The sequence below is a fragment of the Panthera tigris genome, chromosome E2 (assembly GCF_018350195.1).
Source record: "Panthera tigris isolate Pti1 chromosome E2, P.tigris_Pti1_mat1.1, whole genome shotgun sequence".
NCBI classification, from domain to species: Eukaryota; Metazoa; Chordata; class Mammalia; order Carnivora; family Felidae; genus Panthera; species Panthera tigris.
This window is the reverse complement of record NC_056674.1, coordinates 58665195-58692554: the sequence shown is the minus strand read 5'-3', so window position 1 is coordinate 58692554 and position 27360 is coordinate 58665195. Positions and strand designations below refer to the sequence as shown.

The following is a 27360-nucleotide window of genomic DNA, read 5'->3' as shown; positions in this document are numbered from 1 at the left end:
AGAGAGGGTTCGGATTTGGCCGTCTCTGCAGCCAGTTCCTGGCCCTTAGACGGACACACCCTATGTGCCGAGCAAAGGCAGGCTGCCACGTTCTTTCGGTCTCTAGAGATCCAGAGGCCACGCACGGTGAAACCAAGGGGTGTTCACCGAAGTGTGGCCCTAGGGAGCACATCGGACTCCCTCAGCGGCCGGGCTGGGTCGGATCCTACCCGCAGTGGGTCCCATTCCAGCGACCTGACATCTTAAAATGCCCTCGGTATGTCCTCAGAGAAGAGGAATCGCATCGTGGAGGAGCAATCAAGGCTGCCTTCTCAGAGGAGGCGGCCTCTGGGGGAACAGAAAAGAAGGCGGGTGTGTTGGAATCGGCAGTGGGCTCTGAGAGGCCGGGGGCTTCTTCACCTCGGTAGCCCCAGCGCCCTGCAAACGCCCGTGGGAACGGACGCTCAACACTGACTTGCTCCGTGAACAAATGACAGCCCGGGAACCCAGCCAGGCTCTCTGCGCACGTCCCTCCACCCCGCCCGCGGAGACGCATGCGCATGCGCACTCCATGCCCTCCACACCAGGCCTCCGCGGCGACGCCCCGCCCCCCCTTGCGGTCAGTACGCAGGCGCGGGGAGAGTGCGCGGGCGGATGACGTCACTCCGCGCCGACTCCGCCTCTGGAGGCGTCGCTCGCCGACCGCGTCGTCATGGAGCTGAGGACCGGTGAGGGACTGCTGGAGACGCGGGCGGGACCCACCAGAGGGGCAGGCGTGGGGGCGAGTGAGGGGCCACCGGACGGGCACGGGGCGGGCGGGTGAGGGGCCGCCGGGTCACCCACTGTCCGAGTGGGGAGTAGGTGAGCGGCCGCCGGGAGACCACCGGAGAGGCGCGCGGGGCCAGAGGGGATGGGCCGGGGACCACCGGAGAGACGGGGGCACCCGGAGGGGTCCCAGCGGGGCGTGGGGGGGGTCTACCCGGCGGTGGTCTCCGACCCTGATATCCGACGCTGTCTTGCGGAGTAAAGATAACGGGGAGCAGAGAGAGAGGGCTACTTGCTGTGCACATGGTGGTGTCTGTGGGCCCCGTGCCAGTCGTAACTACCACCTGTGAGAGCTGCGCTTACGGCTCACCGGAAACCAATTTAACTTGGTTTCCAGGGGCAGGGGCGGGGCTGGAAAGCAATGTATCTTAAACGCTGGTTCGCAGCGTCCTCTTAGGGGCCCCTGGGGGGCTCAGTCGGCTCGATTTCGGCCCAGGTCACGATCTCACAGTTCGTGGGTTCAAGCCCCCCTTTCTTTCCGCGCTGACAGCACGGAACCCGCTTGGGATTCTTTCTCTCTCCCTCTGCCCCTCCCCTCCGCCCCCCACTAGTAAACTTAAAAAAAAAATCACCGCCCTCTTAAATGTTTTCTGAGGTGTCACTGTACCAGGCCCTGTCCAGGCACTGGGGACACTTGGTTCATCGCCCCTGGGCTCCTCTAGTGGAGAAGAGCTTTGGTGATGGTTGCAGGGTTTCTTGGCAAAGATAACACCCAATACTAAAGCCCACAGTGAGCCAGGGTCTGGGAATAAATAAACCTCTCCTCTTCCCACGTGTGCAGTATGTAAAGAGCCCAGTAAACAGGTGCCGGGACTGAGCTCGGAGCCAGAGGTAGAGGATGAGTGAGACCCTAGCTCACCCGACGGGGCCCACAACCTGTTGAGGGGAGTAAATAGGCAGTTATGGAACAGGGTTCGGGCACGTCACTCATAAATATGTGTCATCTTTCATTATCCTAATCATCTCCCATGTTTCTGTGACCTTCCACATGTAGGACCTGTGCCCTTCCAGGCTCCCTGCACCTCCCAACCAGCCCATTGCTTTCTAAATGGGAGGCACTCAGATGTTTGTGATGCACTCCCCAGAGCAAGGGTCACAATTTCTTATATTTCCTGTGTCCCACACAGTGTCCTGCACGGTGTTGGGGATACTGTAGCACCTGTGGGCTGTTAGTGAAAGTGCTAAGTGTAGTAATCTTATAGTTGTGGCAATGTAATTGTGTTTGAAAAAACCAGACAGTTAGGGTGCTCCAAGTTCCTGAAGGAGGGACATCTGTCTGTGACTGGGCCCTCGAAATACTTCCAGGGAGATGTGGTGTGTCCCTGAAGGGAGAGGAGGTACCAAGTCTTGAGAGGCAGAGAGGTGGGCAGGTGTGTGGAACCAGGGACCAACAATGCTTGAGCCACGTTTTGAACCCAAAGTGAGGAATAGTGGGAGATGGGGCTGAAGTGCGCAGCAAGGCTTTGCAGGCCAGAGCTCCTTGTGACCCTGTGACAAAGAGATCCCCAGACGCTGGAGCAGAGTGGAAGGGGGCGGGCTTCCTGGAGGTGGTGCTGAAGCTGAGGCCTGAAGAGTGAGGGTCTGCCCAAGGGACCCAGAGCTGAGCCAACTTGCCGACAGAGCTCCCGGCGGGGAAGACCAGCCAAGTGCTGGAAACTGGCTGTGTGGCCCCACCCAGGCTGACAGCAGCGTGAGCTCAGCCTGCGTCTTACAGACGCGGGCCCCGAAGTGCTCCCGCAGCTGCAGCGCTGATTTCTGGAGCGGCCCAGAGGCACAGCTGGGGTCACGAGGCACCAACGGCGTCTGCAGTGGCCCCAAGAGGCTCTGGGACTGGGCCGAATGCCGTGCTGGGGAGTTCTAGGCCTAGCCAGACGGTGTAGGCTAGTGGGAGCCTGTGGCCGTGGCCCTTACCCCTTAGAACTACACGTGGGGGGGTTAACACGTGGGGGCAAAATGGGCAGCGGGTGGCGAAGTGCACGTCAGTAACCGAAGGTTGGAAACCACCCGTTGCCCCTCAGAAGGAGACTGCCTGGGTAAATTTTGACCTGTCCCTAGAGTGGAAGACCGTGCGGCTTCCCATGAGGACAGCGGCGCTCTCGTATACCACATGGGCCCATCTGCCAGATGTCCGGCAAAAACACCAGTGTGCGGGGCAGTGTGGGCTTTCTGCGTAATGCGCCGCCTTAGGAAGAGGTGGTGACAGGAAGTGGCTCCTGTGTGGGGCCAGACGTACCTGGGAAGAATTCAGGAGAAAAAACAAGGGGTGCACTGACCGCCCTGGGGGAGGGGACCCGGTAGCCAGCAGGCGGCCAGGGGAGGGGCTTGTCAGTCTAGCTCCCTTTGCCTGCGTTAAAAGTGTCCAGTTATGAAAAATAAACTTTTGGAGTGTAACTGATTCACGTGAATCAAAGCCACACTATTCAGAAACGTCTATGGGGGAAGCCAGCTGCCAGCCCCATCCCACCACCCATCCAGGCAACTCCCTGTTCATTCTCTCTGATCCTGGGCTGCTCCCTTGGGTCGCTTCTCAATAGCCTGCACTCATTTAAGGGAGACTCAGGACCCGTGAAGTTGTACCTGCCCCAGGTATACACCCAGGAAGGTGACGAGAGGTGTCCCAGCCACACACAGTACTGTAGCACCGCCTGTCAGCTGTAAGGGACACCATCTAAGTTCTCTGAAAAGAAGAGGTCGGCTTTCGCTGCCAGCTGCAGCGATGCACGTTCCCTAAACACCATGCATGTGTGTCCCTGCGGCGACTTTCAGACGGCACAGGGTAGGAAGCACTCCCCCTCGTTGGCAGTCAGGGCAGGTTGGTGTTGAGAGCATACCCGCGAAGGAGATGACCTCATGGGGAGTCCCCTGTCTCATGATTCGCAGTGCTGGCCGCACAACAGATTGTTACGAAAACAGACAACGGAGCACCTGAGTGGCTCAGGTCATGATCTCGCGGTTCGTGGGTTCGAGCCCTGCATCAGGCTCTGTGCTGACAGCTCAGAGCCTGGAGCCTGCTTCAGATATAGTGTCCCTCTCTCCCTCTGTACCTCCCCCTGCTCACTCTGTGTATCTCTCTCAAAAATAAATATTAAAGAAAAGAAAACAGAGCAAGTAGTAGGTAAAGTGACTTGAAACAGACTTCTGAGCAAGTGCGAGGATATCCTTTTGGACCAACAAAAATGGAAATTAAGTGAATACTTAAAAATATGCCTGTAGGAAGGTGCTGGAACCTAACCGGAAACTGCTCCTTATGGTTCTTAACTCTTAGGAAGAGTACGTGGTTAATGCAAATTTCATCAACACTGCTCTGCTCAAATAAAGATTATTTGTTGCCAAAAATGCACCTTCCTAAATTGGATGTAGAAAAAAGAAATTCCTACGCTAATAACGGAGGTTGTAATTGGTAATCCAAAATAATAGGTTTACAAAGCACTTAGGTTTAAGACAAGCCTTCTGGATTTATAGCCCGAGCGCACTAATCACGGCCATGGGAAAGCTGGACAGACTGAGGATTGCATGCCTTGACCCAGCGGCACGTGCATTTCCAAGCGAGGACAGGGCGTGGGGCTTGGATTGCGTTTTGTTGTCAGCAGGGCCGGATTAAACACCTGGGTTGTCTTGAGTTTACACTGTTTTCGGACGTTAGCAATCTGTTGCGACTCTATCACTAACCCTGATTTTTCGCTGTGCAGATGACAAGCGCTGGCTTGGCCTGGCGCGAGCGTGCTGGAGCGGCCGCACCTCTGCGGGACTCCCTTCTGCCGCGTTAACCCCCCCCCCCCCCCCCCCCCCCCGTTGCCATAGGTATTTCCAAACAGGACATTCGCGAACAGATCTGGGACTACATGGAATCACGAAACTTAGCGGATTTTCCCCGGCCTATTCATCACAGGATTCCCAACTTCAAGGTACTGAAGCCTTCCTGGAGCATTCAGAAGGAAAACAGGAGAGTCCCGAGGGAGCGAGTTAGTCATGCGGTCACTGTCCTGCCTCGTGGTGGATCCGAGTGGGGTGGGCAGTGAGTAGTGGTGCGAAATCCGTGCCGCTGGCCTGGCCTCTGGTTTGAGACGCCCCTCATCCCGGTCACTTAAGCTTCGCTCTCGCGGCCGCTGGCCCTTCTGCGCGGGGTTGGCGGTTGGTGGCGTCTTGTCACGAGCTGATGCTGCGGCGCCTGTTCACCCCTCGACAGGGAGCAAGACACGTGTCCTGGCTGCAAGCGTGTCGTTGTGGTGCCTTTTCACAAGTGGCTCCTTAAGAGCAGTAGCGAGTGATGCGCTCTGAGAGGGGAGCCCCAGCCAGTTTCTTTGGAGAGGAAGGCCTCAGCAGCCCCCGGTGACGCCAGGCCTCAGTTTCCCCGTGTGCAGAATAGAAGCTAATCCGAGATGGCCTGTGTGTGGTAGCGTTCACAGGAAACAAGTTTACTTGGACGGGCAGACATACACAGCTCATAATTTTGGCTCGTTTTCCACAAGAAAGACAAAGCGCTTTTGGAAAACACACCGATGCCCCGTCAGCCCAAAGCGTGTGTGGCCGTTTCCTGCCGTCATCCTCCATTTTGGCTGGACCTCGTCTCCCCACCCCCGGCCTCTTGGAAACAAGCCCCTGTTGCTTCGAAAACCCGTGCTTTTTGTATGATTTGTGTTGCTGCTTTGTTTTGTTTTAGTGCTTGTTTTCCCAGGGAGAGAAATTGCTGTGAGGTAAAGAGAAAGGTGCACAGATTCAGTAAAAAATGTTTAAAAAGGAAGCAACTTGGAGAGTTGGTGGTAATCCGCTCTTTTTTGGTTTAGGCGGTAGTAAACACAGGCGTGTTCATTTTGTGAAAATTCATCAAACTATACACGATGTCTACGCCTTTTTGGAATGTATATCTTATTTCAGTTAAAAATAAACTGGGGATGGGGCGCCTGGGTGGTTCAGCGTCTGGCTCTTGATTTCCACTCAGGTCATGATGTCACCGTTCGTGGGATCGAGCCCCACGTTGGCTCTGCGCTGACAGGGCAGAGCCTGCTTGGGTTTCCCGCTCTCCCTCTCTCTCTCTGCCCCTCCCCTGTGGCACACGCTTTCTCTCTCCCTTTTGCTTTCTCTGTCTTTGAAAATAAACATTAAAAAAATAAAAATAAATAAATTGGGGTAAGGCTGGCTTTTTTAGCTCCTTTCTACACTGACTGCTTTCCCAGACTTTTCTCTGGGCGACTCCTGGATATTGCCTGAGAATTAGTGCCCCCCCCCCCCCCCCCCCCCCCCCGCCTGTCTGGGTGCAAAGCTAGAGCGCTCGCTCGCGCGTGCCGTGGGCCCAGGATCCGGCCGTCCTGTCGGTAATGTGCAATTGCATTTAAACACAGGGTGCTTCCCGTGCTGCCGAGCACCTCCCACGCTTGCAGGCGTTCAAAATGGCCAGAACCATTAAGGTCAATCCTGACGCTCCCCAGACAAACGCTCGCTTCTTCGTCCTCGACGTAAGTGCACCTCTGTCTGTTTGCCTAACTAGGGCTCTTATCTGGCTTGCCAAAACATCAGAGACCTAGAAGTTTTCGCCAGAACACGGGAAGTCAAAGTGGACCCCGACAAACCGCTGGAAGGCGTCCGGCTGCTGGCGCTGCAGGTAACCCCGTTTTCCTGAGCCAGAGCCCCGGCCGCTGGCGCAATGCGGGCTCCAGGTGCCTGCAAATGTGTGCAAGCCTCTGTTGAGGAAGATGGGGCTTCTGACTCCCGCCAGTGCAGGACACCCTGGGAGTTTTACTTGAGAACCGTCCACGGGTCTTTCATTTGTCTGTCGGAAGTTGCGAGTGTTCCTGAATCCGCAGGTAAAAGCCGTTCAGAACGGTCACCTGGAGCATTAAATCGGATGCGCTTCGTCCGAAGAGAAAGATTATTTACTTGTGCTGCTTTTATATCGTAATTCTTTGACATTTTTGATAACCCGTGAGTGAGAGATCTGATGGCATCTCCAGAATATATAAATTAGAACAGCGTTTCCTAAAATATGTAGGCCCCTGTTAAAGAAAAAAACAAAACTCCCCCAGGGTTGCTGTCACTTCACTAGCTTAGTAAGTGTAAACAGAGAACGGTATAAACTTAAACGCTCAGAGCTCCCATGCAACCTTGAAACCAAAATGAACGTGTAAGTTAAGTATAAACCGTAGAAGCAGTAACATGCGGATAACGGCGGTAGTAACCTCACCGATTCAAGGTGATGGCGGCTGTTGTTTTGCTGAGACCAGTCGCCGTGGAGAACGTGAACAGGGATCTCCGGAGCTCCCTGCGCCGCCGTGCCCCTTGCGGCAGGCCGGCTTTCCCGCGGCTCCCGCGAGGCCTCGGGCCTGGGGGCGCCCTGCAGCCTGTGGCGAAGGGAGCGCCCGAAGGGGATTTTGCGGGGACCGAGGGGCCGCGGGGCTCCTGCTCTGGCCCTTCCAAGGCTCGCGTGTGGGGAATCCTCACGTTTGCTGATTGTGGTTCAGCCCCAGGGGGAGACCCCCATTTAGGCTCTTCTTCTGGAAGCATTCTGTCTTGCCAGCCTTATTTTCCTGGACAAGAGTTCCCTGTAATGAATGAGGTAATTTTTGCAGCAGCAGCAGAGAAGGGCCTGCAGCGGGTGCCCGCCGTGTGCAAGGGCACAGCTCTCTCTGAACACTTGGCTGTATCACCTCATTAAATCCTACCAGCTGCCCTGCAGGGGAGATGCCCGCTCCTCGTGACGCAGGAAACCGGACCCTGGGAGGTCAGGTGACTTGGCCGAGGCCCGCGTTGGCAGCGGTGGGGCTGGGATCGTGACCCGCACCGTGACCGCGGAGCCAGCTCTGCTCGTGTGCGAGGTTCTTACCCGTCGGCCCCTCAGCACAAGGTCAGAGCCTTGAGTGGGTGGCAGATTAGTCCCGGCGTCCTGTAGGAGCGCAGCCACGTGGCGGTCTCTCTTCAGGGGAGAGAAACGGCCACGCTGGAGAAGCTGCTCTATTGCAGGTTGTGAGCACGGCGATGTGACGGTGAAAAAGACACGTGTGCTCCCCGCGCTCTGGGGCCGCCGGCTCCTCGCTGTTGCTGCAAACTCAGTAGCTTAAGGATCACCGGGGAAGCAGGTAGACCGGCGGGCTTTGCGACACCTCCTGAGCGCCGGCGGGGACGGTGGCGCACGTGGCCACAGCCGGTGCCTGGGGACGCGGAGGCCTGCTCTCGGGGATACACAGGTTCCCAGACCTTCAGTCGGTTTCTAGAGCCTCTTTTTAACGGATACCCCGCTGGTGCCTTGAGAGCCGCCGGCCAGGCCAGCACCGGCCGCGCGTCGGCCCCACCCAGGGAGCTGTGAAAACTAGTCATTGCCGAGCTCACCTTCTGAATGAGAGGCTCTGAGTGGCCCTGGGCCTTGGCTGAGTCTTAGACGGCTCCCCCGGTGGTTTTAAAGCGCAGGTAGGGTTGAGAGCCACGGAGCTGGTAGGTGAGAAGCTTCCAGAAAAGAGGGAGTAGCCAGAATAATATGTAGCACACCGGCGTCTCCAGACTACAGATGAACCCAGACCTCTTTCACACTCGAAAAGAGCACGTGGTCACGACTTGTGTTGAAATATTTCCTCTGTCTTGGCTTTAAGTATGCCGACCCGCGATTTTATAGGTCTTGTGTTGGTCTCAGGCTGTCCTCTCCTGCACAGAGACTGAAATATACTCTTTTTACACCAAAGATTTTACAAGTTTACACTTGGCTCGTGGGCTGCCCCTGCATAATCTGCAGCGATGCTTGTGGCAGTGGTTCTGGAACCATCCTGGGCATCAGAGTCACCTGTGTGCCTGCCCCCTGAGCTTCCGGTCATTTCTCACAGGCGTCCAGGGGCCGCTGCTGGCTGGGGACCACACTTGGAGAACCAAGGCATTTGGGAGCTAAATAGAAGAAAAGGGGCTGTGGACTCAGGTCGATCCAAAATATCAATTATAATGAGCCCTGATCTGAGATTGGAACCTGCTGGGCAGAAAGAAGGCTCAGGCCAGGCAGCAGGTGCCCAGTGAAAGCATTGTACCTACAGAGTGTGTAACACTGGGGAGGGGCCACAGGAAAGGCCTGGTTGGAATCCTTGGGCTTCTGTGCCCATTTGCATCATCATTGCCTGGCGATTTTGAGTGGCAAGTAGACTAGAATTCGTGTTTGATGACGAGCTGTGGGGCGGGCTAGTGGCCCGAGTGACTCTTTGTATTTAATCAGGCACGCAAAGAAGTCATTCCCCAACACTGCCAGTAACAGCAACTTGCCTCTGCGCCTGAAACGTTAAAAATGCACACAAGAAGTTCCTGGGTTTAACTTTATGATTCGTTGATTGTCTTTCTTTTAAAAGAGCAAAAAAACATTGTTGGTGCCAACACCACGGCTGAGAACGGGGTTATTTAATAAGATCACGCCGCCGCCCGGCGCAACGAAGGACGTCTTGAGAAAATGCGCCACCTCTCAGGTAAGTGCGGGCGCAAAGTGCCCACAGAACTGAACTTCATTTTCCGCAAAGCCAGATGAGCAAAAGTGGACAAGCATCCAGCCGTCCCGTGATACAGGAGCCACGTCGAAAAACCACAGGTACACGGGCTCCGCTTGAGCTGCTTGGTTTCTCTCTCGTACAGGTTTGCAGATTGTAAAGTTCCTGTTAAAAAGGAAGAGGAAATAAGTTACCTGGCCTCTGACACCTCCCCGTGTTGACCTGTTACTGTCTGGTATCTAGCAATTTCTGAACTGACTCAGGGATTTGCAGAACCCTTCAGTTGGAAGTTGCCTCAGCAGTTCTGAATAACGACTTGAGTAATTCAGGGAAGGGCTTTTCCGGAGTGTCTCACAGTGTAGTCAGACGGAAGTGTGTAAATACTATCCTAGGCTGCCCTGTAGTGGGATTTGCCTTGTGTTTTGCAGATGAAGAAATAGAATTTGGTGACTTTTTTCAGAGTCCTGGGATAGACCCCCGCTCGTTTTGATTCCTAATCTATTGGGAATGAAAACTAAGGCATCAACATATTCCTATTTATTTTTTCCATCGCATCATTTTAATATAAGCAGGGTAAGATGATCACCTGGCCAGATAATGCTGGTCAAATGTGAATCGTACAATAAATGGTGTAGAATTCATTCCTTCAGTGGTTTTGGCTGAGGGCTGTGTGTCAGCAGCTCTGTGACACGGGGCATTTCAGTGGAGGCTGCAGAGGTGTCACCTAAACACGATTTTCCTCCTGGTGTATGACCGTGGGCTAATTGTGTCTGTAGCCAGGTGTATAATTAAGAGATAATTCCTTTTTAAAAGAGATTTTCCGCGTAAGTCTGATGTTTAAAAATTGAACGCTTATTGTTACTTATCGATAACTTTATTCCAAAAATAGAATCTGATGTGGTTTACAAAAACCCGTGTAATAGAGCACGGTAATAAAACACGTGTCGAAAAAAGTGCAAAGGGAAATTCAAAGTAGAAAAACGAGAGACGGTCGTGCTTCTGGTTGGTGTTCAGAAATGCACCCTGTGGGACGGTCCGCGGCTGGCAGCACGGGACACGGGTACGCGCTCGCGTTTCCCAGAGCCGGCGGGGAGCGTGATGAGCCGCACGGCAGTCGTAGGTTCGGGACAGTAAGCGCAGTTCCCGTCCTGGGGTTGAGGCCCGGGTCAGATGGCCGGTCCCTCACACGCGCCCCTGAAAGTGTGACTGGGCCCCGAGCGGAGCCAGGCCAGCACTCGTGACTGAGCTTCAGTAGGGTTTGAACGGCCGAGTTCGGGCTCTGTTACAACATGACGCACCGGAACCCGAGAAGGAGGTTTTCCTTTTCTTCCTGGCTGGGGAAAATGGCAACGTGGAGAGAGCCTCACGGCCGCGCGTGTGCACGGATGCGGGTCATGGTGCGCTGATTATCTGTGCTGCCAGAGCCGAGTGGCACAATGGCTGTCACCGTGTGGTGGCGACTGCCCAGCAGTGGAGGGCGGGACACAGACGTGGGTCCGTGCGGGGCCGTGATCTGGTTGCCGGACTGATCTGTGCCCCTTCACGTCTGAGACGCAGGACCACATCAGCCCCCCTGTTCTTAAAATACGGGCCCCCTCAGTATAAACGTGTGTACGTTAGGTGGGTTTGGGTCGAGTCCTATCTCAGGAGTGAACACGCTCTGCGTGCCAGTGGCGGCCCCCAGCGTCTCACACTTAATGAGTCTGCCCCACACGCTTGCTGGCCCCATGTCGTGCACTAAGTGCATCACCTCCGCCATCTCCTTCCGTTCCAACACCAGCCTGACGAGGCCGTGGGCAGCGCCTCTGCCTTACGGATGGCGACACCGAAGGTCAGAGAGCTTCCTCCTGCTGAGGTCACGGGGCGCACAGGGGTCTGCACGTGGTTCCATGTGGCTCCCCTGCTCTGTTCTAACCACGGCACTCCTCTGATTTGCTCCGTATTGTGAAATTACCGCCTTACTCATTTGTGCTGTCCCTTCCAAAGCGCCATCTTCCCTGGGGCAGAAACTGTGGGAAATTATCCTAAACGCCGCTCCCACGATGCCGTGTGCCTGTCGTAGGGCACGAGTTTGCCTCCTGCGAGCTCCTCGCCCGTGGACTGTGAGGGGGGCCAGCTGCTCGCCGCCCGGGAAGCATTCAGGCCCACGTCTCTGTTCGCAGGGCGTGCGCAACTACAGCACCCCCGTGGGCTTGGATTCCAGGGTCCTTGTGGACTTGGTGGTGGTGGGGTCCGTCGCTGTTTCTGAAAAAGGTAAGCTTAAAATCGCACCCTGACCTGCAGCTTGACATTCTGCCGTCTGTCCGTCTCCTAGACCCTGACGGTAAGTAATCTCAGTTTCTGGACACGTTCCTGTCCTCTGAGCAACCACTGTCTCTCTCATTCATTTTGTCCCTCACACTCAGTACCTTTACAGTGTTTTCATTTTTCTTAGCAGGAAGAATAAAGTGACATCATCTCTGTTCAGGTGGTGAGAGATATTTCCTCTGTTCTTAAGCTACCTGGAAGCAGAGCTGGATTTGTGTGTAGTGTGTCAGTAGGTGGTTGGTTTTGGAGAAGCTCCAGTGAATGGGAAAACGTCAGGCTCTAAACTTTGTTTCCGTTGGGAAGCAGCGGCCTCTGGGCGACGCGTGTTGTCCCGAGCCTGACCGGGAGGCCTGGTGCTTTGCCATTCGGAGCGGGGAGTGGGGGCGGGGGGCTCGCCTCTGTCTCTCACTCTGCCCTACTATGGGAGCCGTCGTGGTGCTTCGCTTGCGCTTTTGCTTTCTCTGTATTCCAGTTACGCGCTCTGTCTGTCGTTGGGGATGGGTCCCCAGAGGCACACGTCTCCCGGGTGCCTGCCGTGGGCCCCGTGTCAGGCCAGCTCTGGGTGGTCTCTGCCTTGGGCCGCAGGGCCTGGGAAGAGCAGACACAGCGGCTGAACCGTGGCGTGATGTGCTCGGTGCCAGACACAGAAGGGAGCCCTGATACCGGCGAGGGTCAGCAGAGTGACCCTAAGGCCTCGAGCTGGGCATCATCTGGGAAGCGACCTCAGGGCTGGCCCTTATGTGCCAGGTGGTGGAGGTGGGCGCAGCGGGAGAGGAGAGGAGAAGAGGAGGGGCAGCACAGCCCTGGGTAGGTCGGGGTTGGCTTCCCAGAGGCCGTGAGGCCCGGGGACAGGCTTGGGGCCGTGCTCTTGGCAAGGGGCAGTTAGCAGGGCCTTTTTTCAGAGATGATCAGGCGCTTTTCAAAGCATCACCCGTGCCCTTCCCAGGCGTCCACTGTCCGTAGTTCCTTCTGTCGACACAGAGATGCCTGTGAGTCACACGTGTCCTGCGTTCTCTGTGGGGTGCTTTGTGCTGACTCTGTTTCCCCAGAAGGGGGCAGCAGCACGTACGGCACCGTGTGTCCTGCCGGATGGTGTCTGTCCCTGCACACTGATGGGCACTTAAGGTGTCACCAGGGTTTGGTTTTGGCTTTTCCCTTACAGATAACACTAAAGGGAGCCAGAGTCCTGGGGTTGAGTCTGTGGTGCCTTCCAGGGCTTTCCGTGGCATAATCCTAGCGAGTGAATTGCCGAGGCAAAGGGTGGACTTTAAACCCTGGTGGCTGTAGCCACATAACCCACCTCACATCCCCAGCCCTGTGCAGCTCGCCTCCCTCCCTGCTCCCGTGCCAGTAACTAGCATAACCACACTCTGGTGCTGACCCGCCCCGTAGTGAGCAGTTGTGTGCCACCTGCTGCTTGATTTGCATTCCGTGGTGAGCGAAGGTGGTCATTTCTTGTGTTTGCTGCTCACCTGCCTGTCTCTTTGTGCCGACTGTTCACATCCTTTGTGACTCAGACAACTCTGCGTGGACCTGTCTTTGTCTCGTGTATTTGCACGCATGGCTGGACGTTGGTGACTGTAAGAGTCGCGTGACAGACCAGCATTTTAGACCCATGAGCACTGATGCTCTTTGTGATGATGCTGATGCTGAGATTGTGCAGAAGTCAGGATTTCTGCAATGTCACGGGCTTCCTAACGGCACGCTGTCGATCCTCTTGGGAGCCAGGTTCCTGTCTTGCTGCGTTCCTTCCTGCCGTGTAGCTTCTCGTCCAGCCTCGGGCTCAGCCTTCCGCTCGCCCCACCTCGGACTTTGCAGTTTGGGACCAGGGCCTCCGGCCCCGCCCTCCTGTGGCGCTTTTCACAAGACAAAGTGATGCTGTCTTAAATCGCCTGTGCCTCATTTTGGTTTTTATTTCTCTTCCAAGAGAAATAGCTTAAAAAGATTTTGTGTTTAGTAGAAATTTGTTCTTAATCTTTTTAAAAACTGCTCTTTTGTTATGTTTAAACATGAGTTCTGCTCATACAAACAAGGTTCCATTTCCTCTGGTAACACGTTTCAAGGGCTCGAGGTTCACGTCACTGTGTGCTGACCGCTATGCATGGCAGTGTCTTCTGTCCCCTGAACCCCACTCCTGGGGGACCGCCCGCCCGTGGGCTCACTGTGGCAGTTTCTGAGGAGGGGCCGGGGCTATTGCGTCCACGTTCCTGCTTCCACTGTGACCTAATGAAACATGTACTCCGGAGATACTACTGATGATGCTCTGCGTGTTTCTTAGGTTGGAGAATTGGGAAGGGAGAAGGTTATGCTGATCTGGAATATGCCATGATGGTGTCGATGGGAGCGGTCAGCCCGGAGACACCAGTGGTCACCATCGTCCACGACTGCCAGGTGCTGCCCGTGAACGGGCCCAGCAGAGCCGCTGCCACACCCGAGAGAGCGGGAGGGGAGGGAGGGAGACAGACAGAGACGGAGTGGTCTCTGCCTTCGCTCCGCGGCTGTCGCGAGTGGTGGCGATCAGCGGGGGCCGGATCTGTTTGGCAGCATGGCGGTGGTGAGGCCTTCTCCCTTCGGGCCTGGCACGTGTGTCTACTGTGTGTGCGGTGAGCACGGGAGCCGTGTGCCCGCCAGCCCCCTCACCCCCTTCTGTTTGACCAGGTCATCGACATACCTGAAGCGCTGCTCGAGGACCACGACCTCACCGTGGACTACGTTCTCACTCCGACGAGAGTCATTGCCACGGGGTGTGAGCGCCCAAAGCCAACGGGAATCTTGTGGTCCAAGGTGGGTGCCGTGGCCGGCAGTGGCCTGTAGCTCAGAGGCATCCGCTCCTGTGTGGCGTCCTTTGGCATGGCAGCTGTCCCCAGGCCTGGCGTGTCTGTGCGTTACAGTCACCCGTGAGCTTTTGAACAGTTGAGCTCCTGAATCTGTCTCCCGGCATGGGCCCGAGAATATACTTTGCAATCCTGTGGGATTCTGGTAAGCAGGCAGGTGCAAGGTCTCCCGCCGCAGGGCACCAGCTGTCCGTGGCAGAAAGAGCTGCCCACTCGGAGGGCCGATGCCCCGACACCCTTGCTGGCGGGTCTCATCTCAGGGCTGCGTGCCACCGTCCTGGCCACAGCGTCCTGCTGCCTCATCGGCTTTCTCGCTGGGAGTCCCAGATTGTCTCGTGTGACCTGGCTGTCCACGCGGTACCCGTGGCCTTCGTAAGCTGATGCCTCGGTGACTTTTATCCGCAGCATTTGCACGGCACACGGCACGATAGTCTGCGGTAGGAAGTCGGTCCCAGAGGCCAGCCTGCAGGTTAGGGCCCCGCCTGCCGGCGAGCAGCCAGAGCTACTGAGGAGACGGGCACAGCTTGGGCTTGGTATGGACTGAAGCCTTTGTTCCACACCTTCCATCCCTGCAACCCGAATTGTCCAGAGTTGGAAAGCAGCCTCCCCTTGGGCATGGAGACCCTGTAACCTCCACCTCCAAGCTTGACACCAAAATGAAATGCTGCGGCCCAGTGGGCCTTCCCACAGACGCCACGGCCAGGCAGTTCTGGGCTCCTTCTAGGTTAGCCCGACGAAAGCAGAGAGGAGAGGCAGGCGTGACTTGAAAGTGGGCCGGTGGGGGTCTGAGTGCGTGCTGAGCGCCGTGGGGAAGCCAGTGGCACCCTCAGTGAGTATAAAGATGTCCCTCGGTGTCTCTCCTGAGAACTTGGGTTTACCTTGGAATTCGGGGCCACAGCTGCTCTGAGTGGAGGCTGATACACAGGTCACAGGAGCAAGGTGGCCTTTGCTCACGGCTGAGAATGTGAGTCGGGGCAGGTTATACAAGAGGCTGACTACAGCAAGGTTACAGGTCCCCTGGAGGACAGCGCTTCATAGACGGAAGGCCGACTGCAGCCCACATTAGGAAGATTCTGGGCGGCCTCTCCAGGAAGAAAAACAAAGATGTGTTGCTTTGGGGAATAGCCATGGTCATATTCTGCTGATTTTAACAAGAAAAATATCAACAGGTGATGTTATTGGTCGTGTTAGGTGAAGATAACTCCTCGTGTGTAAAAGAAAACCAAATGAACCAGAGATTCCAAAGAAGTAGCCATACTTTGTACGTAGGGCGTTGGGGCCTTTACTGGTTTTTGACGCCCCCACTGTTTCAGCCCCTTCCTGGAAGATCGATTGCTAATGAGGCCTGAGCAAGAATCTCAAACTTTTATTTTTTATTTTTACTATTTTTTTTTTAAGTAGGCTCCATGCCCAACATGGGGGTTGAACTCACAACCCCGAGGTCAAGATTTGTGTGCTCTACCGACTAAGCCAGCTGGGTGCCCCAAGAATCGCAAACTTTTATCTATCTATCTATCTATCTATCTATCTATCTATCTATCTAATGTTTGTTAATTTTGAGAGAGAGAAAAAAAGCATGTGCAGGCAGGGGAGGAGGAGAGAAAGAGAGGGAGCGAGAGAATCCCAAGCGGGCTTTGTGCCGTCAGCACAGAGCCCAGCACGGGGCTTGAACTCACGAACTGTGAGACCATGACCTGAGCCGGGATCAAGAGTCGGATGCTTCATTAACCAACTGAGCCACCCAGGTGCCCCAAGAATCTCAGACTTTTAAAAGGCCATTTCTCATTTTGGGGTCCTGTGTTAGTTCTCCCGCCACAGGGCGTCCCTTTGCCCGGGGTCATGTGAAAGCAGCAACTTTCTCCAGTCCCTGGGGCTTCTGTTCTGGCCTCGCTTTGTGTGCAGCCAGAAGGAATTTTCACTGACATTGGGAACCCCTGAATTCCACTGACGATTTGGGAAGCGGGGGAGAAGTTCAGTCGTAGGATACGGTTTGATTTCAGATGGACTATGAGATACACGTTGGCATATCCTCCTGTGGATATTCTACCCGTAGACTGTTGTCGTGTGGGTATTAGAATCCCCGAGTTTGCTTCTCGTCTGTTTTGTGGAATATCTGGAATCACGGTTTTTTTCTAAACACTGTAGACCTCCCAGATGAAGGTTACGAAATAAGTACAAAGTGTGATACGTTTTCTTTCTTTCTTTTTTTTTTTTACTCGTTCTTAATACACAAAGATTGTGCAGCATTCGATTCCCCTGGCCTTTGCCCCACCTTCTGAGAGAGGCACGTGGTGCTCCCGCTTGGGGGCCAGCGGGTATGGACTCTGCTGTCCAGCTGTAGTTCCTTTGGGCAGTGGGGAGGGGGTCCCTTGACCCACCTTGTCCTCTTTTCTGCCTGTGCTTTGTGACTTTAAGTTTTTTTAATGTTTTATTTATTTTTTGACAGAGAAACAGAGCATGAGCGGGGGAGGGGCAGAGAGAGGGCGACACAGAATCCGAAACAGGCTCCAGGCTCCGAGCCGTCGGCACAGAGCCCGACGCGGGGCCCAAACTCACGAACCGCGAGATCGTGACCTGAGCTGAAGTCGGACGCTTAACTGATGGAGCCACCCAGGCGCCCCAAGTGCTTTGTGATTTTAAAGACGGGTGACCAGGGGGCGCAGTAGTTTGGAGAGCTCAGCAGCCACCGTAGGGCCTCTCAGTCGCTGTATCTGTGACCTTGGTGCACCCTCTGCAGGTCCCCACCCCCCATTAGTTTATCTGTAGCGTGGAGAGCATCGGTGCTGACCCCACAGCCAGAGCACGGAAGCACCGGCTAAACTTGCCCTTTGTCGCCCGTGTGGCTGTCACAGGCGCGAAATGGAAGTCGGTAATTGTGAGAAACGTGCCTGGAGGCTGTTGGTGCTGGCAGAGTCCTCGCGGTTCCCCTTTGAGACGTTCACTGAGCCAAGACTGGGCCTGGCCCGAGTCGTTCCATGGCTGTGCGTTATCACCGTGTGCCCTTCACTGCCTCTCGGTGAAGGAGAAAGAGACGTTCCTCCTGGAAAGTGCGTCTGCTCTGTTCACGTGGGTTCCTCCGTTCCCTCAGGGTGGCCTCTCACCTGCTGACCTGTTGAACTCAGGGGACTTTTCCCTGTCTAAGCTACAAGGTGCCGTGACTGCCCCACTCCAGCCACAAGCTGCCTCCCCTGAGCCCCCGGCCCAGCAGGTCCAACCCGGTGAAAGGAGGTGTTCCTCCCAGGGTCTCTGCCCAGCTGGCCGGTGGACGGTATGAGACCCGGCCGTTGAGGTGGGTCCCGAACCTCCAGGCAGATGTGGACGGCCATGTGCAAGGTGACCCGCAGGCCTTAGCTCTGGCCGGAGCCCCCGCACAGCCCCATCCGCTCCCAGGGCTGCAAGGTGGCGGGTCACGACAGGGCAGTGCAGTGTCCTGCCCAAGAGCCTGGCTGCCCGCTACACCCAGACGGGCATCCGGAAAGCAGGACGGGGCCCTCTGCGTGTGGGGCTCCGGGTTGTCTCTGACACCTCCGCTCTCCTCGCATGGCCCCACCGGACTGGACCTCGGGACAGCGAGACCCGTGCCTTTATTGACGTCTGCTGAGCTAGGATGGGGTAGACGGAGGGTATGATACTTATTTAAGGGTACCCCGGAGACATGGTCAGGCAACGGGGTGTGGCTGCAGCTCCAGAGAGACCCAGGGCACCCGCGAGACTGCTCCGTGCCACCAAAGCCACAGATCAAAAGACTGCTTCCCAGCCCCTTTGCTCCCTGCAGTAATTGTGGGAAAGGTGTTATCACTGATTACGGAGGGGAGCAGTGAGACTCTGTTGAGCAACGTCTGGATGTTTGTCTTTCTCGGATCAACTCCTTTTGTCCTTCAGTGAGGAAATGGGGCTCTGCCAGGGTCATCCTTGTATACAGACAAAGAAACAAAAAGTTCCGTAGCATCCACAGCTGTTAGGGAGGGCTGTTCCCAGATGGTCACCATGCCGGTTGACTGACTTCTTGAGAATGACACGTGCCTTGAGGAAAAGGGTTTGGGGACAGGGACCTCTTCTGTGAGCAGCAGCCGTCCTGGGACACAGACGCCCGCTTTCCGATCCCACATCACAGTGTTGTCTGCAAGTAACAGCCAGATGTGGACTGAGCCACCCCTACAACGGGGCTGGGGACTGAGGCCGATCCTTCCATTTAAAAAGATTTGCTGTATTTGTCCCAGTGATTGAACTTGTAGGAACCTGTCCTAAAGAAATAACTTAGAAATTCAGGTAGAGACGTCTGCATCCCGTATAATGCAGGGCCCTGAGGTGCGTCAGGGTCCCAGATGCCAACCCCGTCATTAAAGTACACGCAGCCTTTTGAGAGTATTTGACGGTGAGAGGAAACGCTCTTGTGATACGTGCCGGGTGGACGGGCAGAGTGTGCGCGTCTGTGCGCTTCTGCGGTGTCGTGTGTCTTCAGCCCGTGGCGCTGGAACCCGCGCAGGAAGGGGCGGGGGTAGGCCCGCATGTTAACCGTAGCCGTCTCCGACGGGGATTCCGATTTCTGTTCACCGTGTTCTGAATTCCCCACAGCGGGTGCTCGCCCCCCGTGCGCACTACCGAGGAGAGACGGTTTCCGCGGGCAGCCTTCTCCCCGGGCGCTCGCCTCCAGTTCTGCAACGAGCCTCCCTTTGCCGCGCGCCCAGGGGGTAAGAACAGGCGCCTGAGACGATGCCCCAGTTCTCAGGAGTCCTGTGCTTGTGCGCGGGGGCGACGCCGGCCTGCCCCAGCTGCTGGTGCAGAGCCCCTGCCTGTGCGTGAGGTGGGGCCGCACGGGCCGCTCTTCCCCGCGCGGCGGACGCCCCGGTGTGGAGCTGAGCCCGGAGCCGCCTGGCAGGACCGCGTGCCACACCCGGCTCCGAACTGGCCCGGTGGGAGGGGACTCCCTGCGCTCGTGGGCTCGTCTGTCAGGCTGTCCCCACCCCCCAAATAGCATAGGACGGGCAGGCACCGAAGTGTGCGGACAGAAGCTGGCATGTGTGGCACGGGTTGGAGGTGATCATGTATTCCAGCCAGTAAACACCGTTTTACCCCGTGTTGCTTAGTGATTCCGTGGCCACTCCCAAACGGCCCATCTCTTCCCGACTGTGGGCGTGGCGTGCGATGGGGCGATGGTGTGCGGTCACTGCCCTCCTGGTCCTTCAGCACCCACAGTAAGGGCATAATTATAAAGGAGTAGCCCTGTGGGGCCTTTTCTATTAAGTGACACCTTTGATCATCTCTGTGCAAAAAGTCTTACAAATTGAGCCCTGTTATAATCAGGAGACACTATAATTAGCCAACAGATGCTGCAAGGCAGGAATGGCCTTTGGAAGACAGTGCGTTCATTAGCTGTGCTGTGTTCTTGCATGCTTGGTTACTCGAGTCACTTCACCTTGCTCATTTGAAAGCACCATATTTGAAAGAATTTTCGATCCAAGCGCCTGGGTGGTCGGTTGAGCCTCCGACTTCGGCTCAGGTCATGATCTTACCGTTGGTGAGTTCGAGTCCCGTGTCGGGCTTTGTGCTGACGGCTCGGAGCCTGGAGCCTGCTTCGGATTCTGTGTCTCCCTCTCTGTCTCTGCCTCTCCCCTGCTCATGCTCTGTCTCCCTCCCTCCCTCCCCCCCTCAAAAATAAATAAACATTAAAAAAATTTTTTTAAATAAAAGTATTCTCGATCCACGAATGACAAGTGTTGGTCTCATGTGTGACAGTATTAACTTTTGTGGACATTGTATGTCACATGAGAAATACGTATGGTGTTCCTGTTCCTTTGCCAGCAATTGCTCAAACGTGTGCTAGCATTTCAGAGTGAGGATCCTCCCTCCCACTCTCTGTATCTTCTGCTCAAGTAAAGGGAGAGTCAGGAAAAGCAACAGGTGTGAAATTCTGAAGCCAGGGGTTGGTGGAGGCAAGGTTAGAACCGGAGTCTTCCTTCTGAGTTGGCCGCAGGTGCCTTGAGAGTTAGGCTGCTGATCTGTATTGGATTTAGCATGTATTTCTAGGGGACAGAATTTTTAATCTTTAAAGAGAATGTATGTTTATACACAATCTTCGTAAAACGTCAGTGAAGGATGGTTTTGGCGCATGAAAGAAAGTTAAATTCGCTATACTATTTTTTAATGGAATGATTAGTTACTGAAAGGCAGAAATGTATTTGTATGTTTGGTTAATAGGCAAAAATCTTCCGTTTCACGTGGCACACTCACACATGTAACAAATGTTCCTAATGGCCAGCCAGGAAAAACAGCGTAGCACCGCGTGGACTGTCCTGAGCGTGAAGCCAGCCCGTCTAGCCGGCGCACAGAGGCCTCTGTGTCAGCTGTGGGGCAGCCGTCGGCCCCAGCCGCTCCGCAAAGAGCACAGAAATGGCAGACAGCTGGGAAAGTGGCAAAGGTGGCCACCTCTTAGTCGGGGAGATTTTTCCATTGAGAACGTGTGGGCGTGCAGGCATGAGCCGACACTGAGCTTTGTCCTTCCTTACCCGAAACCATCCTGTCTTGAGACCAGCAGATTTAGGCAACAGTGACGCAGGTGGCATTTCCCTCTGTAAAGGGGTGTGTGTGTGTGTGTGTGTGTGTGTGTGTGTGTGTGTCTGAGTGTGTTTGCGGTGCTGTAGGCTTAGCTCAGAATGCGTACCCAATGAAAACATTTTTGTCGTTCAGCCATTCGCGGTGTGTACGTGTGCCTGCTTGGGATACAGCGCCCCCTGTGGGGTGCGGAGCGGGTGTGCTTTTGCCCCATGTGACGCGTTTTTAAGTGGATCTCTGCTGCCTGAGCGTGGAACCTCGCCCCCTGGGTCAGGTTCCCTGAGAACGCTCGCTTCTGCCGGAGGGAGCCCCGTGGTTCGCTGGGCAGAAGCACGTGGGGGTTTCAGCATGTGGGGCGATCACCCGGCCAAGACCCCTCGGAGAGCAAGTGCTGTCACCAGGAGATCTGGCCTCGCGGGTGTTGGGTGGAATGACATTCACCGTTGCCACAGAAGTACGTAGTCACACGTTTCCTCCGACTGTAACTGCCACTTTGAGTTGGATCATCCTTTCTAAATACTATATCTGGTAACTTAAAGACATCCTGAAGAACCTGTATGACCAGTTTGGGGGCACCTGGCTGGCTCCTTTGGAAGAGCATGTGACTTGGGGCGCCTGGGTGGCTCTGTCGGTTAAGTGTCCAACACTCGATTTCGGCTCAGGTCACGATCTCACGGTTGTGAGATTGAGTTCCACGTGGGGCTCTTCACAGGCAGACAGTGCAGAGCCTTCTTGGGATGCTCTCTCTCCCTCTCTGCCCCTCCCCTGCTCACTCTCGGCACACGCTCTCCCTCTCTCAAAATAAATAAACTTTTTAAAAAAAGCACGTGACTTTTGATCCCAGAGTTGTGAGTTCGAACCCCACATCGAGTGTAGAGATTCCTTAAAAAATAAACTTAAAAAGAATCTGATTATGACCAGTTTAAATCTGTTTTTAAGTACTCTGAAAGGACACAGGAATGTGAACTCTAAGAAGGTAGAATGGAGGCGTGGGAGGGACGGTTGCTGGGCCAGACCATCTTCAGGACCCCTTGGGACCAGAGCCTCCAGGGTACTGGCCTGGGAGCTCTGTCACCTTTGAGTGAATCAATTCGGGAGAATTGCAGAGAGTCCAGTGGAAGAAAGATCCCTTTTGATTAGAGAAGCTACGTCTCATGCATGTGTCCATGGCACAGACGTGGTTTTTGCTTGTCTCTTTGCGTCTCGACACTGGGAAACATTAGGGGGAGGTTTTCTCAGGACGGTCTTTCTGAGGCAGCTGAGAGTCTCTGTGCTGCTCTGAGGACGTGAGTGGGCAAGAACCGGGCACAGAGGCTTCTGACGTGCCCGGGAGCAAGGGTGGTGTCCGTTTGGAGAGGGATCTGAGCCAGTGGAGAGGTGGGCCAAGCTGGGGGTGTTGTCCACTTAGTGCTGGGAGAGAGAACCAGGTGCCAAATTAATGAGGACCAGCAGCCTTGAAGTTTGTGAGGAGGGGCTCGACCGTTCTTAGGTATTTGAGTTTCTTTGACCCTTTCTCGAAATCGCTGATCCTTACCCTGGGGCCTATGTGCCCCTTGCGGTTTGGAGACCCCGGAGTAGACTGGGAAATTGCACACAGAATTGCCGGGGACTCCTCCTTGGGAAGGAACCCCGGCTTCTCTCCCAAGGTGTCTGACACCTGCCGAGGATAAGAACCATTACTCTAGTGACATACGGTTCTGAATGGAAAGAGAACATCGTTACTAGGTGGGCTATTTACTTGTAGAGGGAAGTTACATCTATCCAGCTCGTATGCTGATATGTATCCTGATGTACCCACGTTTGTGGGAAGTCCCGTGTTGGGACTGTTGCCCACCATGCCCTGTAATTGGTCATGTACAAGCTCTGTGTCCTAACACAGGACAGAACGCATCTGTAAAGGCTGAGGATTGCTAAGAAGGGCTCACCAGTGCCTTTCTCTTCCTTTTCTGCCATGTGATTCCTTAAACGACAGAAGACGGGTTTTGTCCCGGGTTCAGTCGTTCAGGCTCAGCCTAAACTGAAGGGCCGCCCCAGGGAGGGGCCGTCGGCTGCCATGCGGCGAGCGGGCTCGAGTCAGTCCTCTCTGTGCGCGGACCCCACTTGTCCATCCCGGTACTTGAGGGGGGCCCTGCCTCCTGTCTCGGGGTGCTTTTACCGCCTCCTTTGTTGCAGCTTCCTAAAGAGCCAAAGTAGAAATCCTGTTCATTGAGGCTTAACGTTTTGTGTAGTGCTGCTTTGTAGCTTGATGAACCCGTTGCTAGAAAGTGTTTTCAGAAGTGGCATTCTGTTTCAGCTTTGCCTTGCTTCTGCATTTTTGGCAACACGTTGAAAGGTTCGGTCCCTGAGGCACGCTCCTCCAGTGGAGGAGTGGGGAGAAGGGGGAGGCCCCAGGGAGCCCCGTTAAAGAGCTCATCCCACCCACAGGGTGGGGACTTGGGAGGAGGGGCTGCATGGAGGCAGAAAGCCCCGATTATCATGGAGGTCACCAGGGGGATTGCCACCTATGACCCGTCACCCTCTTTCCACTGACCTTCCCCACTATCCCTTCTGCATAGGAGGCCTTTGCTTTTCTGCTTCCCGAGTAGAGAAAACCATTCCACTCCTGCCAGCTGCCGTGGCACGTCGGGCACGGTCTGCAGTGGCTTCAGGGTCCCAGATTTCACTTAAGCTGGGGCAGGATGGGGACCGAGGGGTCCTGCTTCCCAGAGGGCCAGGGTGGGCCCCTAGGGCAGCATGGCCGAGACTGCTTACCTGAGCGTGTGCGGCAGAGGCCCCCGTGCGACTTCGATTTCTCCTCCGTTCGTGACCGTGTTGGGACCCCTGGAGAACACCTGGGACTGCTTTCCTCTTTCAGATCAGCTGGGAGGTGATGGGGAAAATCCCAGTACTCCAAAGCCTTCGTCACCGAGAGAAGCAGGCTGGGAAAGACGTCACCCTCCGGGACGAGCCCCGGCGCCTCCTGGGAGCCAGCAGCCAGCAGCCAGCTCACCTGACCGCCGTCCGGGGGCCCCGGGACCCACCCCTGCCAGAACCCTGCCCTGCACAGGGGGAGGACGGGCCCACTGGCACCGTTTGCGTCGGGAACCTTCCCCGGGACGCCCGAGTGAGCGAGCTGAAGAGAGCCCTCCGAGAACTCGGAGCGGTCCCCCAGAGGCTCACTTGGCAGGGGCCCCGGGGCAGGGCCCTCCTGCATTACCAGGCCCCGGCCTCGGCCCAGCAGGCCGTCTCCCGCTTGCAGGGCTTGCGCTTGGGGGCGGCCACCTTGACCGTGGCACTGGCCAGGCGGCAGAGGGCCAGCGACCTGCCGGGCGGCCGCGTGCAGGAGCCACAGCCTGACTGTCGCCCGGCCGTCGCCGACCTGTGATGGGGCGCTGCTCCGGTCCCCGTGGAACTTGAGGGGCGTGGCAGCAGGACTCGGCAGAGCGTTGCTGTGTGAGCGGCTTTGGGCCCAGGCCTCTCCAGGATGGCCCAGCCTTGTGTCACTGCCCAGGACCTCCTGACGAGTAGAGAGTCAGCCAGTAGCTCACGGCCGACACGTCCCAGCCCTGCTGTGTCTGCGTCCCGTAACCTGCTGGGTGTTGCCACCACACTGGCTTCTCTGGTTATTCAGAGGCCGCAGGGGACCGAGTCCGAGTAAACGGTGACAGCCAGGGGTTTGTGGTTGTGGGGAGGGGGAGTAAGGGGTGAGGCCCTGGCGGGGGTCAGGGGCAGGTGCACGCCCTGCTGTCCTGGGATCCTGGGTCTGGAACCACCGCAGGGGGAGAGCTGTGTTCAGATCGCAGAAGCCAACAAGCGCGATCTCCTGGGTGCAGCGGTTTGTCACAACTTGGCGCTGGTGTCCGTGACGGAGAGCCCGTGTGACTGGAGGGTGGTACACACCTCACTGCTCTGCCCTCCTTGCCTTTCCGGCCTCACCCCTCCGTCCGGGAGAACACCCTCCACTCCACATGGTCTTGTAGGAGGTACCCGCCGTGGAGAATGAGCTGTCCCAGCCTGTGTCACAGACAGTGACAGACGCTCATGCCGATTTGCCTCATGCCCCACGTTTCTTGGTTTTTTCCCTCCACTTTTCCTAAAAAGCAAACTGGATTTTGGCTGAACTATGCTTTCTAAACAGAAGCACTTTTGCAATGGATCCTGGGCAAAAAGTCAAAGAAAGCATTTACATGGAGATTTTTTTTTTTTTAATGTATACGTGTGAGAAATTTTAGTTTTTTCACCAGCAGGTCGTACTGGGCACGTTGCAAGCACATTGTTACACCTCAGGAGGGCCTGGCTTGCGTGTGCTTTCAAGAAAACCTTGAGGCACTCGGTCTCCCTCGCCAAAGCACTTTCTCATTGGCTTTACAACGAAAATACCGTGGAGACGTCGGAAAAGCCTGCCCTGAGATTGCTCAGTAAATGTAGGCTCCTTTCCCAAGGCGTCAGGAATCAAACAAAGGGCAGAAGGATCTTCTGGGCTCTCTCTCCCCACCTGTACCGCCCACCCCACCCTTGTGGCTGCCTTTTGCTTCGTCACCCAGCGCCCGGCTCAGATGTTTGAGGCTGAACCTGAACCCCTCACCCAGAGCAGCAGTCTGGTCGTCTGATGCCTCACGGTTTTTTGTTTTGCTTTTTTGCCTTGTTTCTCCTGTCTTTTTTCCATAAATTTTCCCTGTATTTGACATATTCTCGTTTAGTCCTCGTGGACTTTGTTGTCGTCGATCTGTCACCATTAGACCAGTGCTCCAGGAGACCGGGAGCTGAGCGTGTGGCTGTCCTATTCGTCCCATGCTGTGTCCCAGCCGTGAGGACAGCTGGGGGATACGCAGCCTGGGAGACATGGGATACGGGCATGGGTGCGTCAGAGCCAACGGGGGGTGGGGGGGGGTGGTGGGCTGGGGGAGGAACGTGCCTGAACACAACAATTGGACACCAGCCTGCCTTGGGCTATGGCATCATCCCTCCCAGTTAGGCCAGCTTGCTTGGCTTCTCTGTCCGTTGCATCCAGAATAATCCAGATATGTTGAAATGCAGATAATCCAAGTGAGTTCACCATTTTTATATTTGTGGGAAATAGATCAGTACAAGCAAAACCCAAGACCCAAGCGCCTGAAATAGAAGCACCCTGAACGTAGCAGCCTACACGCCTTTTCTCCTCCTCCTGCTGAGGGCAGACCTGGCAGTGCCAGTCTCTCAGGGCCACCGGGAAGGGCACTCAGAGTATAAGGCGGGTGCTCAGTGTCCCAGCCTCTTGTTCCCGAGGCTCGGGTATCAGTGATGGTGGCGACGGCCCTAGAGCTGTCCCAGGAGCCATCCCAGGCGACAGTCCTGGATGCTGAGACCAGCGGAAGCAGGCAGGGTGGCAGCGACACTGAGCTTGCCGGAGAGCACCTTTGTGAGGGGCGTTGGGCACAGCAGCTAGAAAGGCCCGGGAGAAGCAGCTCTTTCTGCCCCGGAGGCGGCCAGCTGTCGCGTGGTCTGGCCCTGGCTTACGGGCTTCCCCCTGGAACAGAGGAAGGCACGCGCGACCTATGTTCCTCGGCCTGAGAAGCCACGGCCAGGCCCCTCCCCAGCCTCCAGATGACCAGATCATTGAGCTGGGAACAGTCCCTCCCGTTTGAGATCCACTTCAGGTGAATAAAGAGATGAGCACAGGGCCTTTGGAAGGCTGTCTCCACGTGGAGGGACCTGACAGGTCAGGTGTGAAGGACAGATTCACTCCGCGAAGCAAGCGGGTCCCAGGCAGCACCTGCTCCATTCTGGGAGATCTGAGAAAACGGTTTCCGTGCTCCTTTGAAAAAGTCGCGTCAGTTTTTGCCCTTTTCCGCTCTGCTCTCAAGTGAGACAGGTGAAGATGTCTCTTAAAAGTGCAGACACCCGGTTTAGCATTGAATTTTGTGCTGGAAGACGTGACCTGGAGGAGAAAGTCCTCCAGCAAGAAGGCAGGAGGACAGGAGAAGAGGCTGTGGCCGGGCGCCTGAGGAGCCCCCGCTCAGGTAAGCCGCACGTGCGCCCTCCAGGAGAGGGGGCCGCCACAGATGGCATGTGCCCGAGGCCCCGGTGGTCTGCGGGCGGTCGGCATCTCGAAACCGCATCCAGCCCTTGCACGACCGCCAGCACGGGAATCAGAAGGTGGTTCGAAAGCCGTCTTATCCGTTAAAAGAATAAACTGGGGGTGCCTGGGTGTCTCGGTCAGTTAAGCGTCTGATTCTTGACCTCAGCTCAGGTCTTGATCTCAGGGTGTTGAGTTCAGGCTCCAAGCTGGGCTCCTCCGTGGGCGTGAACCGTCTTTTAAATAGACAGACAGATAGATGATAGATACAACCCGCAAGCCCTGAAGGGAAAAAAAACAAGAAACCGTTCTTAGCAATGAAAACATCATAAGCTTAGTCCAACTAAGGTCAGAATAGATGCTCACATGAGCCGGAAGGTTAAGG

General features: G+C 55.7%; 1 protein-coding gene across 5 annotated transcripts; it reads left to right on the top strand.

Annotated features, from left to right (window-relative positions):
* Window positions 1-641: 641 nt before the first annotated feature.
* Window positions 642-25609, top strand: MTHFSD (methenyltetrahydrofolate synthetase domain containing). Of its 5 annotated transcripts, none has more exons than XM_042969628.1 (8): window positions 642-707; window positions 4606-4709; window positions 6290-6403; window positions 9117-9230; window positions 11411-11501; window positions 13834-13946; window positions 14214-14339; window positions 23796-25609. In XM_042969628.1, the coding sequence occupies exons 1-8, from the start codon at window positions 692-694 to the stop codon at window positions 24303-24305; spliced, it is 1188 nt and encodes a 395-aa protein (XP_042825562.1). In that variant the 5' UTR covers window positions 642-691; the 3' UTR covers window positions 24306-25609. The 5 variants fall into 5 exon arrangements, with proteins under 5 accessions (XP_042825562.1, XP_042825563.1, XP_042825564.1 ...); XM_042969629.1 differs by lacking the exon at window positions 6290-6403 and adding an exon at window positions 6144-6257; XM_042969630.1 differs by lacking the exon at window positions 6290-6403.
* The last annotated feature ends 1751 nt before the right edge of the window (window positions 25610-27360 follow it).